At 41.2% G+C, this 16,796-nt stretch overlaps 1 protein-coding gene across 3 annotated transcripts in view; it reads right to left on the reverse strand.

Moving 5' to 3' along the window:
* MIDEAS (mitotic deacetylase associated SANT domain protein) overlaps nt 1–16,796 on the reverse strand; it is a 54,900-nt gene that overhangs the window by 17,851 nt on the left and 20,253 nt on the right. For 2 of the 3 annotated variants that reach the window (XM_056347511.1, XM_056347513.1), the window contains exon 2: nt 5,336–7,028. In XM_056347511.1, coding sequence (XP_056203486.1) covers nt 5,336–6,793 — 1,458 coding nt within the window. In that variant the 5' untranslated portion in view covers nt 6,794–7,028. Of the gene's footprint in view, nt 1–5,335; nt 7,029–10,295; nt 10,402–16,796 lie in introns of all 3 variants that reach the window. The other variant, XM_056347512.1, reaches the window with a different exon arrangement.

Consider the following 16,796-nt stretch of genomic DNA (forward strand, 5'->3'; position numbering starts at 1 on the left):
GATAATTTTTTTGTGCCCTGCCATATAACTTCCAACAAATGTTCTTTAGTTTTAGTAACGATCAAAAGCTGCAGGTTATTAATTTCAAAGATTGGACCTCCATTCCAGGAAAGACCAAACCATGATAATCTTAATTAAATCTCTCATACAAAAAAACAGAGCTAGCTTTTTTGCTGCATTTTTTCCAATATACACAACAGAAGCAACTTTCCTTATTATAACTGGAGCCTTTCAGGTTTGTTGTCTAACCAGGCTTGAGCCTGAAGGACTTTTGCTCAGCAGAATCAACAAGGCCTAACTGCAAGTGTGCACTTCTTGCAAAGACAGCTTCCGTGTCTCTGCTTTCTTTTACTCATGGAAACTCTAGAAAATTGAGCTCCAAGGAGATGGGAACGGAGGGCGAGTTACTGAATAAACACATGGGTACTGTAATACCAAATGGTTTCAGGCACTGTCACATCAGTGAGTTCTAGTCCCTCAAATGACTATCCACATATTCATTCCGCTCTCAATTCAAAAGCAGTTGCCAGCTCACTTAGAAGCCAGATGTTAAACTTTTAAAAACACCTTTCTTCAGGGATGTAAAAAGTCTTCTTCAGGTCTTATGAAGTGCAATCTAGAAGCTGTAGAAGATGCTCCTTTTGGTGTTTCAGAACTTCTCTCCTGACGCTCTGTTTCGAAAGACTTTGGATAGGATTAAGTATGTAAACTCATCCTCTGTCAGAGCCACAATCTACTGAGGAATCTACCTGAACATCTGTGTTTTGTAGGTGGAAACTAAGGCATGCCATCTCTCAGGTATGACAAGAGCCTCCAAGCTAGACTTCCAAAAATTTGAGGATATTTACCAAAGTCCTCAAAAAGAACCTATTGTGTGCCATTAAGAATACCTAATCCTGATTAAAAAGCTAGCCTAAGCAGGTTCCATCCTAAGGATGCAGACACATCCCTAGTCATTTCACTGTGGTCATAGATCAAGAAAGCTGGTTTTACTGATGAGCAAGAGAACACACTCCAGCTGGCCCTCAAAGAGCCAACCCATGATTGCTAGAAGGACATGAGACTCAAGTCCCACTTTGATACTATATTTATATTGAGGGAAGCAAAACTGTATTGTCACAAGATGCGTCAGAGCCTGGAGTTAAGTGCTCTGGCCTCTCTCCGAGACTCCTGGTAACTTTTATTACTTTCATAAGTAAACAGGTCCACTCTGAAACACTAAGCCTTCAAGAAAAAGCTATGTGCTAAGCTCGAGCAAATAAAATCAATCACACTAAGAAGATTTAGGACTGCCTCCTTCCAAGACCTTTTATTAGACTAAGGCTAAGTGTGCACTGAAAGGTTTGTCCTGGAAGCGATACTTCAGTTTAGAAGTCTGACTGCTTCTTCACAGAGACTGGAGATATCTGCCCTCACCACACACAATGATGGAACACACAACTGAAGACTCACAATTGTCATCAGCTGCTCCAGATTGCACTGCAGAAGGCATGAATGAGCTCTCGAGGACCTCCCTTCACTCCAGGTTGGTGACATGCACCTGTATTTCCCCATGAGACTATCAGTTTTGTGTTTGGAGGGCATTCATCATGCTGACAGATATGTCACTACACACCACTACCTCTAGATAGTAAGGGGCTCTTGCAAATTTTTGTAGCTTCCCTCCACTACTTCAGGAAAGAGACTAACAAGGATGCCTTTCCCAACATATAAACAGGTGATGGAAACCAATACCAACTTCGACTAGTTGTGCCCATACCTGAAAAAGCAGCTCACATACGGCTTATGCTGACATACATGGGCCTCCATTCATCAGGGAAATTTATCCTGTTATCACCTTCATTACTGAAGCCTAGTTAAACATCTGGGAAAGCTTTGGGATCACCTTCTGGCGGTAAGATCCATAGTCAATAGTTTTGCACCACTGCTCAGAGCAGTGCATTCATACTACATCTAGATCGCTGCCAAGAAAAGTCTTGGGTTTAATCAGGTTACTTTTTTCCCTCCTGACGTAGCTGTTACTAGTGCAAGCACTGTGGCATACTTTCTGGGTATCTGGGAGGCTAACAGCAATCAAACACGTAATGACAATACAAATACATGAACGAGCACCAATTCTGACCAATCTACAAACCTCGGATATGTCCTGTGTGCTACACAGATCTCTGTAGGTCAAGAGACATGAACTAATTTCCTGACCACAAGGAGGAAATTATGACAGCTAGTCACACAAAATATATCACATTTTTCTGGATGAATGATCAGTTAACCATGTTCCTTTTATTTTCAAGATTAGGAGGTAACCAGCAAGGACTCTCCTTCCTTGATGATGGGAGAGAAATTCAAGAAAAATGAGGAAGGAGGAGACCTGAATAGTTGTAAAGACAGAGAGAAGGCACCACTGAGGACTTAATATAAGCAATCGAGACACTCTTAAAGATGCTCTGGTCTACACCAGGGCTTTTCTGGTCATGAAAGATCACACATACCTAAGGTTTACCAAGAGAGGACACAACTGATTTTGGAATTAAGCTATTTGCTCCAGATCCCTAAATAGTTTGCTTACCTCTGAGCATAATCAAACAGTTAAGAGAAAGAAGTCACTGAACAAGTGACAGGACTTTCATTTGTAGAACTGCTAGGGGATTTTCAGCTAACTCAGCATTTCTGTTGCTGAATTTAAAGCAGGAGGGCTGCTGGATAACTCCAGTAAGTACAACTTGTTGCACTTCCATTTAGACTCTTGCATAAATATTGAAGGATGAACTAGTGATCAAGAGTCCTCCAGAACACCCACAGAAACCCATCAGTCTTTTTGGCATTGATCCTTTCTATCCTTCAAGCAGTTTCTAAAAAAATTTAGAATTCACAGACAAAACTCAATTGCAATAGCTGGAAGAGCTGTTCCAAGGTCACTGCTGTGATCAGACAAGAAACCCCACCACCCTTCTAGAAGTACCTGCCTGTACAGTGCTTTCTGCCATCATTCTGCATCACCTTGCTAACAGTAAAGGCAGCTTCTCTTTGCAGTCAAACTGAAGCTTGTCCATGGAGGAGGTAAGTTCAGAACTGCAATTTCTTTTTTTCTTTTGTCTGCAGCTAGTGCCTTGTCCTGTGCCAGGGGAAAGAGCCCAGGTAATTAAAACCTCTGCCAAACTTCCATGAAGGAATATTTAAATCCAGGCAACCTTAAGACTACCATTTCAGATCTGAGATAAGTTTTCTGCACTGTTAAAGAAAACAAATTACACTGCCTTTTTGCATACAACAGTTACATATGAAATGAAACCATAAAACAAAGAGTTGAGAATTTGCTATGGCCTGTAAGCAGCAGTAAGCTTCCACCTCCCGAAAAAGGCAGGCACAGTAAGATGGGCAGTTGTGGTGCAAAGCATCAGTTGTGACACTACCTGTAGAGACAACTACTGCTGTTGAAAATAATGTTTTGTATAAGGTACACACACCTACGTTGCAATGTTAAACCATCTGGTTCAAATTATGAACACATCTTCTTTCATCACTAATTTAATCCTATGGCCTTCTTACAAGCTTTCCACATAACTTCCGCTAGAGAACTTTCTAGGTTTTTTATAACAGAAAGACACTGGTAAGAGAAGCAGACCACTCTCCTCCGCTAAACATGTTTCATTTTTCTCCCTCACGTGATATCCAACCCCTTGAAAGATGTAAAATCCATCAGATCTCAGGTAAGAGCTTTAACATCTTTCAAAACCTCATCCTGAAAGCCTGAAGAGATCTAAACATAAAGAGGAGTTCTGCTAGAGCCATCATAGAAGCAAACAAGCTGCTTGCATAACTGCAAAGAACAAAAGAGCATCTGTCAAAACACTTTTCTGATGGGTCTTTACATTACAAATCAAGCTGCAAACAGGCATGCCTGCAAACGGCCAGTTTCTTGCTTCACCTCTCAGGGCCTTTTCCTAGATGATTTATTAGCTTTTTCTTGCCACTGTGTTGGTGATCAGACTAGAATGTGAATCATAGACCTTCCTGCAATAAAACCATACAATGGCTGGGAGAGTACGATCAAATAGCTCACGTTGCTAACTACTACTCATTTTTTATCAAATCTGCTTGTTCAACTGGAATTAGAGCAAAAAAAAATTGAAGACAGCGCCAACAGTCACTGGTTGCTGTCTGCTGTACAAGAGATGGAGCAGGCTATGGATAGTTGCCTCATTGTTTATTAGTTCAGTTCTTTCACTCAAATAACCCATCCATCTAAGGAAGGGATGAGAAAGAAATGGCCACAGACAGACTAGGAAAAAAAAATTACGACAAGGGAAACAGAGGGAATAAAATTACCTTCCCTTTGTTGTCTAACTGGACAGCAACTCAGGTGGGGAAACCGTAGGCAAAAGTAGCTCATGCTCTAACACCTGTATTTCAACAGCCTCTAGCAACAAGGCTTCTGAAGAAAAGTGTATCTTTACTTTTCATGAGACACACTCAATGAAAGATTACTCAAACCACAACTGAAAGAAAACCTTAAGAAAAGCCCTCAAGAAATCCTCACCCAACTGCAAAAATCTCACCACTTGCCTCCCCTAGGCTAATTAATATTGAACGTTGTCATCTGGCCATATGGAACACATACTGTTCAGTTTAGATTGACGGGACACCAAAAGGATAAAAGTAGCCAACTACCTAATCAGCCAACCCTAATTTCTACCCCATCAAGCCCTACAGAACATCTACAGGCAGACTTTGTCCTCAGGTTACCAATCTCTTTAACATTTGCTGCAGGTCATTCCCAGAAACAGGATACCTGATCAACCTTTGTTATGTTTGGTACAAGTTCTTCATGTAAGTGAGGCTTCCTCAGGCTTTTAATATTTGGGAAATACTGAACATGTAACTTACGTAATTTTTAGATAGCACAGTTTAGAAACACCTCAATGGCTAAAACTGAGAAACCAGCAGGTGAGCAGTAGTCTTTTAATATAAAAGAAGGATAATGTTACATTGGTAAAAAGACACCAAGTGAACCGCTTATACTTGTCTCTAAATTCCTGATCAGTTTAAGGCTTAAGCTGCAAATGTCCATACTTTGAAGCCCTGAGCTAAAATCACATTCAGTATTAGTGAAATAAAACTGTCCTTAGGTGGTTTCACTGCACTAGGAGGTGTCTGTTCTCCCGCATTTATGAATTACAGAAGCTGAATTTACATGCCACCACTCCAGAGCTGCCCTTGCACCACTACAAAAGTTCTTGCATCAAGATACCATCCTATCCTGCATATGTCCATAGGTTCACTTCATTTCAGCCCTATTTTGTCGTCCAAAACATACTGGTAAGGATGTATACCTTACCTTTACATTTTGAAGAGAAGCCAGCTCAACAGCTTTTTGGGCCAAAGTTAACAAATTGGCTTCTTGGGAAACACGCCGTCTCCGCCGTGTACTCTGGATTACACCACCTCTGACACCCTGAAAATCATTAGTTCTCTGAGTGGTTTCTTCAGCTGCTGCTGCCTGTTTCTCCCCATCTCTACCATTCTGGCCTGTGGCTTCCCTGCCTGTTTCCATCTGGCACAGCTCACTGTTGACCAGGACATCCTTCTGGCCCAGATCTATTCTCTTGGGGTGTGAATAGCTACTTTTGTTGTGGGCCAGTGATTCAGGTGGCTGCTGTAATGGAACTTCTTGCTGATGTGTTTGCCAGTGATGCAGAAATAAATTGCTAGGTTGTTCTTCTGTCTGCTTGGAAGCCAGCACTTCTCCTGTAGATGTCAGCAGGACACCTTCTTTGGAGAGTCTCCGTGACCTTCTTGGAAAGGGAATCTGGGTCTGAGGTAGCACCGTCGGTTGGTTCTGCTCTGTTAGAGCCTTGAATAGCTCCTGGTTCCTCTCCGTTTGCTGAAACTGGTGTGCCATCATGTGATGCTGAGGTGCTGCTGCTGCCACATGAGGCTGTGCTATGGAAGTTGTTTGCTGCAGACCAAAGGCTTGTGTGGCAGCCTGTTGCTGCTGCTGCTGTTGAGGATAAAAATTTTCAAACAGTTGTAGCTGGGGAAGAGCTTGCTGTTTCTGTTGGGCGGTAAATGCTGGACTGGAAGAAGCTGGAGCTTCTTGAAAGACATGTAATAATTCAGGAAGACCCTGCTTTTGGCCTTGGTGACCAAATGCTAGTTGGAAAGACTGTAACGGCAGACTTTGATTCTGCTGCTGCTGCTTCTGCATCTGATGAAAAGAATTCATCTGAGCTTGCTGCCTAACCAGGGCTTGCTGTTCCAGCTGAGCCTTCTGGGACATCATCTGCTGGACAGCATCTCCATACAAGTCAAGCTGTGACACAAACACTCCTTTCTCTTGATTTCTTTTAAGGGCTTCTGGGTGGCCATAGAAGCCTGGGGCACCAGCATTGGAGTGGGGCCCTTTTGGGTTGCCCGCAAAAACCATACTGTGGTTCCACATCGAAGGTGGAGACTGCCAGTGGCTGTCACCCCTCTCTGGCAACCGGTTTCCCATTAGTGAATTCTGCCATTTGACAGCTGTTACCGTCTGGGACATCATCATTGATTCTCCCCTATCTTGATTGTAAACAGAGTTCATCAAAGCAACATTGTTGGGGGCACTTGTTAATCCTCCTGCATGAGACATCTCCATAGTTTGGGAGACAGGTATATTCCCTCCATGACCATAGAACTGTCCTTCCTTAAGCTGCTGCTGTGGTTCTTTTGATGACACATTTATTTCCTGGTCATTAAAATAGGCAATTCGTTTTCCAGTCCTTTTGCTTGAAGACTTTTGCTGAGCTTGAAGATTCATGGTTCAGTTTATTCTCCCAGCTGCACGCACTGTATTTACAATCCACCCATCCCTGAGGCTGGGGGAGGAAAGGCACGGAAGTTTCTCTTTTCCATTCAGTTCTAGTAATAAAGGGCAGGAAAGAAGTCCAGATGAAAGTGCATCCACTTCCTTTTTCTTTGTGTGCTTCTCTCACTTCTTTTCACTCTTACCCTTTGTGGTTCAGAAGTCAGTAGGGTCCACTCAGTTACAGGTCCTGAAACAGAGAAGCAACTGCAATGATTCATCAAAAGATATAACTGGTATACAAACTCTCACGCGATAAGCAACAATGCATATGTCTGTCCCATTTCCCATGGAAACAAAGATCAGGATAACATGTGTAAGAAATAATAGAACTGACCTGCTAGAAGCATGTAAAACAAAACAACTTAGTTTACAAAACAGATATCACACTGTATTTGCATGATGCAACTCCCAACTGCACGCAGACTTCTGACTAATCACTCAAGCTCATCCCGAAGGTTTTTCTTTTGAACTCCCTCTCATCTGGCCAATTACTTCTATGGCTTCCTGTAGCCAGAATAATCTGTTTTTAATCTGAACTCAAAAACACAACACAAAAAAAATGCTCGTGACTTGCCAATAAAAGAAAAATAACGTCTCAGGCCGCATTTCCCGAAGACATTTAAAACACACACATGTACATGATAGCTGCAGCCAAACACGTAGCAAGATGCTGAATTCAGTGTTGTGAAGGAAAGGATCAGGCAGCAGCAGCCCATCATTCACACCCCTTAACCCAAACATTACAGTTCCTTTCCAATTAAGAACTGCCACCAAGCATCCAAGCACTGAAGACAGGGCCTGTTCAACCTGTTGCCCTCTCAGATGCTTTCTTCAACAGCTGAAAACAACTGCTCCTGCTCAGGTCACACTCATGGAAAAGTAGTGCAGGCAGATTGTTACAGCTGCTCCAGGGCACCAGCAAATATCTGTTAGTGTAAAGCTACAAACATAATAGGAGAAAGCCTTTCCAGAACAGGCAATCTAGGACAACTCTACCCTACTCTTCCACAGAAAAAGCTATCCACAAACTTAGGCTTTAAAAGCCTAGTTTGCAGGATTAAAGCCTAATGTATTAACACATACACCATTGTTTCTATTAGGACCTAAAACCTTTTAAAAAGTTTAAGAATTTACATGAATTTAAAAGTAAACTAATGTGTAATAACTTGAGTTTTAGTAGAAGTCCCTATTACTATGCTCTCTTCCACTTCAAACCACACTGCCAATGTATTTCAGAAAGATTTTAGTAAATTGTTAAACACCTACTTTTATTGCTATAAAACCAAATTTCTCTTGAGCGAAGCAGGTAAGATTAACACAGACATTCCCTCCAATAAAACCTGCAATTCACTTCTCTCTCTCTATAAAATGAAAAATAATAAAACAAAAGCATTACAGCACACTGAAGTCCTGTAACCTGTAACCTCCTCTGAATGGATTTGGCTACAGTGCGGATTTTAATACCGAGGTGGGGTTGGGAGCATGAGGAGGAGGAAAAGACAAAGAATTCAAATTAACTTACGCAACTTCCACCTCAGAGGCCAGGTTTGGCTTCAGTGCTACTGGAACCATGGGCCTGTGTTTCAGAGCGAAAGTGACTCACTTCCTCAGGCTGTTACATAGCTGTTCCCCCCACACTCCCTCCCCTCTTCGTCTTGGCTAGAAATTGTGGACCTCTGCCACCCCGTATCACAAGGGCCTCACTCCTGTGAGCACAATGTTTCAGCTCATTTTCCAGTCCTCTCTCAACAGGATGAAAATAACTCTAGAAGAAATTATGGACACGTGAGATGGAAAATTCTCCCTAAACTGCAACTAGTACACAAATAAGGATGTCATAAAGTAAGTTTTTCCTATTTCAAAACTTCACTAGAAGAGGAAAAAACATCCTACAGCAGTAAACTAGGTCCCTGGTAGCAAAAACGTAGAGGTGGAAAGGTTGCTATGTGCCTTTCAGAAGTATTAATGTTATATATGTGGCAGTGCTGTAAAAATCAAGGAGAGAGTAACAGAGATAACAGCTAAAGCACAGTAACTGAAGTATATACTACTAACAGTGGTTTCTGACACTAGCTTACCTTCTGAAATCATCACAAGCTACTTTTCTCTCCAAACCAGACCATCTTGTAACAGTTTTCCTTCTACTGATGCTTCTGTGCTTTTGTATTCATCAGTCACATGATTCTGATGAAAACAATGCAAATTTTTCTTGTATATCAGAAGACATTAACACTAGATCAAATATAAACCTGCCAGACAACTTTTAGCAGCTCTGCTGTAGATATTCTACACTGTAAGGAAGATCGCAACAATAACTGCCCAAAAGCTGGGATACAATTCCAGGAGTCCTTGTTTTCAACCCTTGTAAATGACCAAACCAACCAACCAAAACAAAACACCACCAAACCAAACAAACACCCCAAACAGCTCATGCTGTTCTTAATAGTGGTGGCTGAGATTTGCAACTACCACACACACAAGTATCCAGAACACCTTTAGAAAGGGGGCTCTCAGGTTAGCAAGAACACATTGCATTGGTACAGCTCTCCGAACCTCCACTTGGGCTTTGGCTCTGTTTTTTCCATTACTACATAAGAAGCCAGAAGCATTGCAAAGCCTAACTCAAACCAGTTTAGAACTGCACCTATCTAGGAAAGAGATATAACAAAAGTATTAAGATGCAAAGTTTTCCTAAAAAAAAAAGTTCAGAGACAAACTAGAGGAGACAAACTCCCACAAAGGGAGTCCTATAATAAACACTATGTATCTCTTACGGAAGTTATCTTCATACTTAAGACTGTAGTGACTGAGAACAACTGAAGTTGCAGCCACACAAAAAACAGGATAGTGAAACCACCATCACCAGGGAGGAAAGAGATTTAAGATACTTTGATCAAAACATGCTTACTGAACATCTCCGTTCTCCAAACTGCATGCAAAAATAAATGAATCCTAACTAAGAGATCTCAAAAAAAAAAAAGGGGGGGGGGAAGGGGGATTTGGTGCATCCAGTATTAGGTGGTAAAATAACACATCACAAAATTAGCTTTTTAGAATTTCTTTCTATATGGAAAAATTTCAGGGAAATGTCTTGCAGGTCATCCTAATAATAATAGTCCATAGTTTAAGCTGAAGCGATAAATGCTCAAGCTGCAGCATGACTGTGCTCCAGGAAAGCTCACACTTGGCTGCTTCACTGGCTGAGCACTGCTGGCTTTATGACTAAGCAGGCTTCCCTCCCTGAGGTTGAGAGATGAGCTCACATTATCATCATCCCAGCCAATTACTAGCTTTGGTGGATTTTTTTGGTTGGGTTTTTTTTTTGTGTTTGGTGTTTTTTTTTTTTTAACTTTAATTTCAGCACAAGAGTCAGCCTGCAGTAGTACAGTAAAATGGCAACACGCTTCCAGGCTTAAGTGTGCTTTGGAACAGTACACCCCTGACCACTTCTTACCTTTGCATAAAGCACAGAGCCAGTTCTGATACCGTATTCCCAGAAGATACTGTGTCTTGCCTCCAAATATACTGAAGTGTTAATGATACCTTGCATTGCTTTTACACTGCACAGAGAAAAAGCAGAACCTAACATCAGTATATTCTGTTTTAGTAACTCTTAAGATTTCTCACGCAATATCATCAGTTATTTTCACTTCCAGGAACTTTTGGCATGCAAAAACATCTCTCAAAACTTCCTTTGGATGAATATGAATTATATGTCACCTCCTTTAATATTGTAAATACTTTCAGATTTCTAAGAAATTTTTCATGTTGCAAGGCTTTCTCTTCTAGACCGAAAAAGAATGTAAAATTAGAGACACATATACCCAATGGGCACTTATGCAGTATTTTCTGAAATGAAAAAAAAAAATTAAGTAACCTACGGCACCTTACTGAGAGAAGATGGAGTTAGCACTTTTAGCTAAAACTTCTCCAGCATATCTGCGCTACAGCATTAAAGAAAGTCATAAACTCATACAAAACACCACATTGGCTAGATTTAGGCAGTCTCCTGAAAGACTTACTTCAGTATACAACAGAACTAAGGAGGGGTCTTCTGCCTGCATTCAGGGTGCTGTTCTCAAATTAAGAAAGTCCTTCAAAAGCAGAGAGATCTGAGGAGTGCAGGGCACTCACAGGCACTCACTAGGCTGGTACCAGCCCTAAGCACCCATTAGCAGATTTTATTCAACCCAAAGTAAGTTCTACAGAATTGTTTGGATGCCCCTATCTGTTGCAACCATCTTGTCCCTGTTTATCATTAGCCTGGAATTAGCCTGGAGAGTTTGCTATAAAACCTTTTTAAGGTGGGGGGTGGGGGGTGGGGGTGTGTGTTGGGTTTTTTTTCTGTTTGTTTTTTAATTAAAGTTAAAAGGTTATTTGATTTTGAGAACAAAAACACTCAGTTGCAACCATTTAATTTTAAATCCCTTTATGTCCATTTAAAACCTTTTGCCTGTGTATTTAATAACCGCCTAGCACTATTCCATCTCTTTATATATTCTCTTCACTACGTATGAGCATATTTGTATAATTTCACACAGCTAGTTCATAACCTCACACACTGTAGTAACCTTAAACTCTACTCTTCAGCCCACCTGTTGAGGGCTGTGCTGTCCTGTGCTTTGCTGAGTTCATTTGCTACACCACCTATATTTGGCACGATAAGCAAGTTAAAATTTTGCACACTCCTAATCTTCTTTGAGATCATTTGTACACAATTCTCTCCAATAGAATGCTGCAGAAATTACTCTGGAAAGACTGATTTATTCTCTAACCCTGGCAAAGTTAAGGATGTGGAAAATAGTAACAAGTGGTCACAGACCATCTCCTATTTCACCACTTTACTCTTAGCTCCTAAATACTTCCATTTTAGGGGTTTTTTTTCCAAGTTAAAAATGAAGTTTTCCTGTGTTCTACCTAATGTATATTCTCAGCCCCAGCTGCAACAATGCTGTCACAGTTCCTTGCAGGAAATCTGTCAACTCAGAGTAATAAGAACACTTTCTTTCTAAATCCTCCTGCTGCCAGCAACTCAAATCACTGATCTCCCCTATAAGAAGCACGATCACTTTTAATGATGATGAACAGAAAATGTAAGAAATGTTCTTGGTTAAGTCAAACACAGCAAGCTATTTGGTGTCCTTCTGAGACAGAGCAATTGAGCCTTCTTCTCCAAATTGCTCATTATTATGGTCAAATCCCACGTCAGGTAAAGAATCATGACACACATTTTACTGCTGAGGAACAAAAATAGAGGAATTAACTCACTTCTAAGATCACACAACAAACCAAGTCAAAAATCAAGAGCAGAATATAGGATACTAGCTACCAGTTTCCCTCCAGTCCTGCAAGAAAACATGGGCTTAAATCTTGCATGCAAAAGATAAAAATTGGGTGAACTATTTACATGTGCACAGAAAGGGCAAAGAAAATTTAATTCATTCAGTGCAATAGCAGGGCAGAGGTAGTTCAACAGAGTAGGTCTTGTTTCTGGCTTTTGTGATATTTTTTTTTTTAAATGACTGGAGACTTACAGGGCATCACAAACAAGAAACTTGCTCCAGCTAACAGAAATTTGTCCCTATGAAATCACCACCACCACCTATTGCAACAGTCTTGAGCAAGAACCAAGAAAGCAATGAAAACATGGGACAGTTTTTGTGTTTGGTACAAGATTTGCAAAGCTTATTGCACAGCTTATCCATATCCTATGCTTAGCTGGCTATATATGAAAACAACTTCAGTCTCTCCCTCAAAAGGCTCTCCCGCACACTGTCACATTTTTTTCCAGACAGTTAGCTACATCAAAATTCCTGCAGATTATCTGCAACCTCCCACTCACCACCTTCAGATACCTTGAACAGCAAGAATAACAGCACAGCTTTCCTACATACTGCACTGGGAGGGAACAAGAGAAAACAGAACACAGACCGTGTTAGTGAATTCTCTACAGCAATGCACAGCAATCTACCTTCTGAAGACAAACAAAGAAAAGCTCAAAACAACTGAGCAGCACCATATTGTCCAAGAAAGCCAAAAACACAAATGAAGGATGAAGTTTTTATGTTTCTGTCACATTATTCCAAATGGTGTGGCATTCTCCAGATATCTAGAAAGCCTGTCTCTACAGCAATAGGTGTATTTTTCCAGGAATCTAGCACCACAGAAGAGCAGCAACTGAAGCCCAAAGAGAACAAGCAAAACCAACCCAGTGAACAGTCTCTACTTTAAAAGCCCATTGCAAAAGAACATAAGCAGGTTAACAATTACACCACCACCACCCACACCTCCAAGTAAAAAACTCATCTAGGGAACTGTATCAGACCATAGTCCTAGAATCAATACAGTCTACGAAATGGGGAAGGCTTACTTGTTTGCGAAACGTTGCATAGCGAAAAAGGAACTCTACAGCATGCCCATATTAGGGGCAAAGAGATCAAAGGAAAGCGGCTTCACAGGCAGACAGACAACAACAAAAGGGGAAACAAAGCATCCAGGAGGCTTGACAACTTCCACTGTTGGAAAGTGCCTGACCAAATCAGTAGCACACATCCAAGATGTTTATGGCCCACCCAGGTTTTCATGTGATGAGCCCATTCTCACTGCAGAGAAAGCTGAAGCTGTGATTGACTTCAAGGGCACCTCTGCCCTGGGGACAGCATAGTTCAAATTACCTTGCTACCACTTTCACTTTCCCATTTTCAGAGGCTGGGAATTGATAAAGCTGTATTAAACCACTGTACTAATCAGAGATTCAAAAGTGAAATCCATTGGCTGTCTGACTGAAGCAGGGAAGACTGGTCATGCTGAAGGACTATGTGCCAGCAAAATCAGGTAGCTTGTATTGCACCATTAGATGTGACTACTGCTCCAATCTAGACCATTCCTGACGTTCAGCATCACAGCTTAATGGTTAATAACATAGAGCAAGCAAAATAACACAAAATGTATAATTAACATATTGTTTGGAGGAAATACACATACCCAAGAAGAAAATATTAACTATGCCTCGTGAACTAATCAAACCAATAATAATAATAAATAAAAATCCTACTTAAGTAAAATATTTTCATCTATTACAATAAAGGATGTAATAATGGAAAGGCAGTGTAAATGTGTTCTCACAGATGTTATTTAATTAGGCAGCTTCCTTTTCTGTTTGAATGGTCTTAAAACTCACCTAAGCACGCATTCTGGTTATATTTTGACCTACTATTTACATTTGTGGACATGGTTTTATTTATCACTTATCACCACAGTTTTCCATATTCCATCTAAACACTCAGATGCATTCTAGTAGGCAGAACGTTTAGAGAAGGATTTTTGGTTTTTGAATTATGGTGTCTGAAGCACCACAGATGCGCCTCAAAAGGAAGTCTGCAGTAAACACTTCCGAGAGAGAGGAGTTGTGTATTTTCAAGGAATAGTCCAAAAATAACCTGTATTTCGGGTTGTCTTCCTCAGTTCAAGTGTAAACTCAGTACAGGTATTAGAGGTTCACTTTTCAAAGCACATCTGGGATGGTCCACATAATTTTGTTTTAAAGGGATGAGGAAGGCACAGAAATTTTTTACAATGAAAACATCCATTTAGCGCTGATTAGTCTTGTCCTTACAACAAATGGGACAGGCAAAATTGGCACAGATGAGGAAGAAAGACTATTAAGAAATGTGGTGGGTTGACCTTGGCTGGACACCAGGTGCCCACCAAGCTGCTCTATCACTCCCCTCCTCAGCAGAACAGGGAGGGGAGAAAACCAGATGGAAAAAAAAATAATTGTGGGTCAAGATAAAGGCAGTTTAATGAAGCAACAGCAAATTTTGTGCATGTGGAAGTGAACAAAAACCAAACGTTGTTATTCTTTACTTCCCATCAGCTGGCGATGTTCAGCCACTTCCTGGGAAGGACAGCCTCAGTACACGTAGAAGACAAACAACATAAATAATGAATGTCACCGGCCCGCCGCTGCTGCCCCCCCCTCCCCCCTTGGCTTTTGTATCTGAGCAGATGTCATATGGTATGGAATATCCCTTGGGTCAGTTTGGGTCAGCTGTCCTGGCTCTGTCCCCTCCCAAGACCCTGCCCACCCCCAGCCTGCTGGTGATGGGGGGATGTTGGAGAGCCAGCCTTGGTGCTGTGCGAGCGCTGCTCAGCAGCAGCCAAACGCTGGTGTGTTAGCAGCACCCTTCTGGCTGCCAGTACAAGCACAGCACTGGGAGGGCTGCTGTGGGGCTCAGCCAGAGCCAGGATAAAATTCTGGTCTGCTTTTTGTAACTTAGCAGATTATTAAACAAACAACAAAAGGGGAAAAATAACCCACCCCGATATATTTTTTAATGAAACTGATGTTGTTTCTCCCAGCTACTGGAAAGGTACTATAGCAAATGCAAGTTAGATCCTCAATTTACCTTCAAGCAGAACTTTGAATGGTGTAATTGGAACTTTGCACAAACCTCATCTCGTGAAAACAAAAAATTCATCATTTGCACCAGACCCATCTTTCATCTTTCACAGCAACAACATGCAGTTCTTAGAGAAAACTATGAGAAAGAGACAATTACATAAACTGGACCTTTGTAAATAAATATGCAGGAAAGCCTGTCTTTACAAATGGCTTTGCAACACAGTGCAGGCTTACCCTTTAATAAAATACATACATGGTGCATTTCTTAAATTAATGTTATAAACTGTACTGAAGTTAGGAATATTAGTTATTATAATCTGTCATCATGATAAACACCATGATCTGAAGAGGCTTGGGCAGCCCTAGACTGCAGAAGGAACACAGCTGTTAATGAGTATGAAATGTTGCTTTGAGGCTTTGTAAAGTTACATTAACATACTATTCTTTCCCACTGGAAATGGGTTAATAGTTCTTCCCACTGTAAGCACTTGATAGTTATTTTAAGCTTTTTTGTTTGGAGCTGTCAGGGAAGGCAGTTGCTAGCAACAAAGAGACCAACACTCCAATATGCAGGAATCACAGCAGGCGCCAAAGTCAGAATGGCAAAGAGCAGGCCAAAATCTTCTCCCTGCCCTCACATTCACATAGCTGACATAGCCACATTGTGTCCTTTCGCTCCAAATGCCCCTACAGCCACAAACACACTAGCTGCAGAACCACGATACACCCCAGAGACAGAACAAATCTCTGTGATTTAGCCCTGAGAAGAAAACACATCTGAGCACTGAGTTGCAACAGGAAAGATTGCTGCAGGTTCAGTTGTTTCCATCTTGACCTCTCCAGCACTCCATCACAAACAAGACATAAAAATAGGTGTCCAGTGTATGAATACCATAGCCTGAGCTCTTCACAGATTCCTTCAAGGCTTTGCAAGAGTAACAGCCTACAAATAAGGGAAGAAAAAGGGGAAAGTTCATTGAGGTGAGAATACTCTCCATTCCCAGAAGTTTCTTCACGGGAGACAAAAATGCACTCAATACTCTGACCATAGCTCTCGGCAGAGATGCTCTTGACGCCATGAAGGAGGATAATCACTCACCCAAATCTGACTGGAGAATAGCTGGGACTAAAAGCCCAAGCAGAACCTCAGAGAATGTGGGATCAATTTCCAGTTCTGCTACAAACATGCATCTTAAGCAAGCCACTTCAGATCAGTTAATAAAATGAGAATACCACCTGAAAACCAATACACTAATACTCAAAGTATTTTGAGATCATAAAAGTCTCTTATCTTTAACACTAACAGGCTACATGGGGATTCTTTCACAAAGACCTTAGAAGTCTGACTTGAGACATGATGCAACAGGGCAGTGATAACCAAAGAAGAGGGAGCAGTCCAAAAAATGAAGGGAAAAGGTCACACAAATAATAACATAGTTGTTCTTTTGTCATATGCCTCTTTCTGCCTCACCTGACCCAGAAATATCTTTTTTGGTTTTCAGCAGTTATCTAAGATGAAGTGGCGCTGATCTTGATTTGCCCACATCCACA

This window comes from Falco biarmicus, chromosome 7, assembly GCF_023638135.1.
Source record: "Falco biarmicus isolate bFalBia1 chromosome 7, bFalBia1.pri, whole genome shotgun sequence".
Classification (NCBI taxonomy): domain Eukaryota; kingdom Metazoa; phylum Chordata; class Aves; order Falconiformes; family Falconidae; genus Falco; species Falco biarmicus.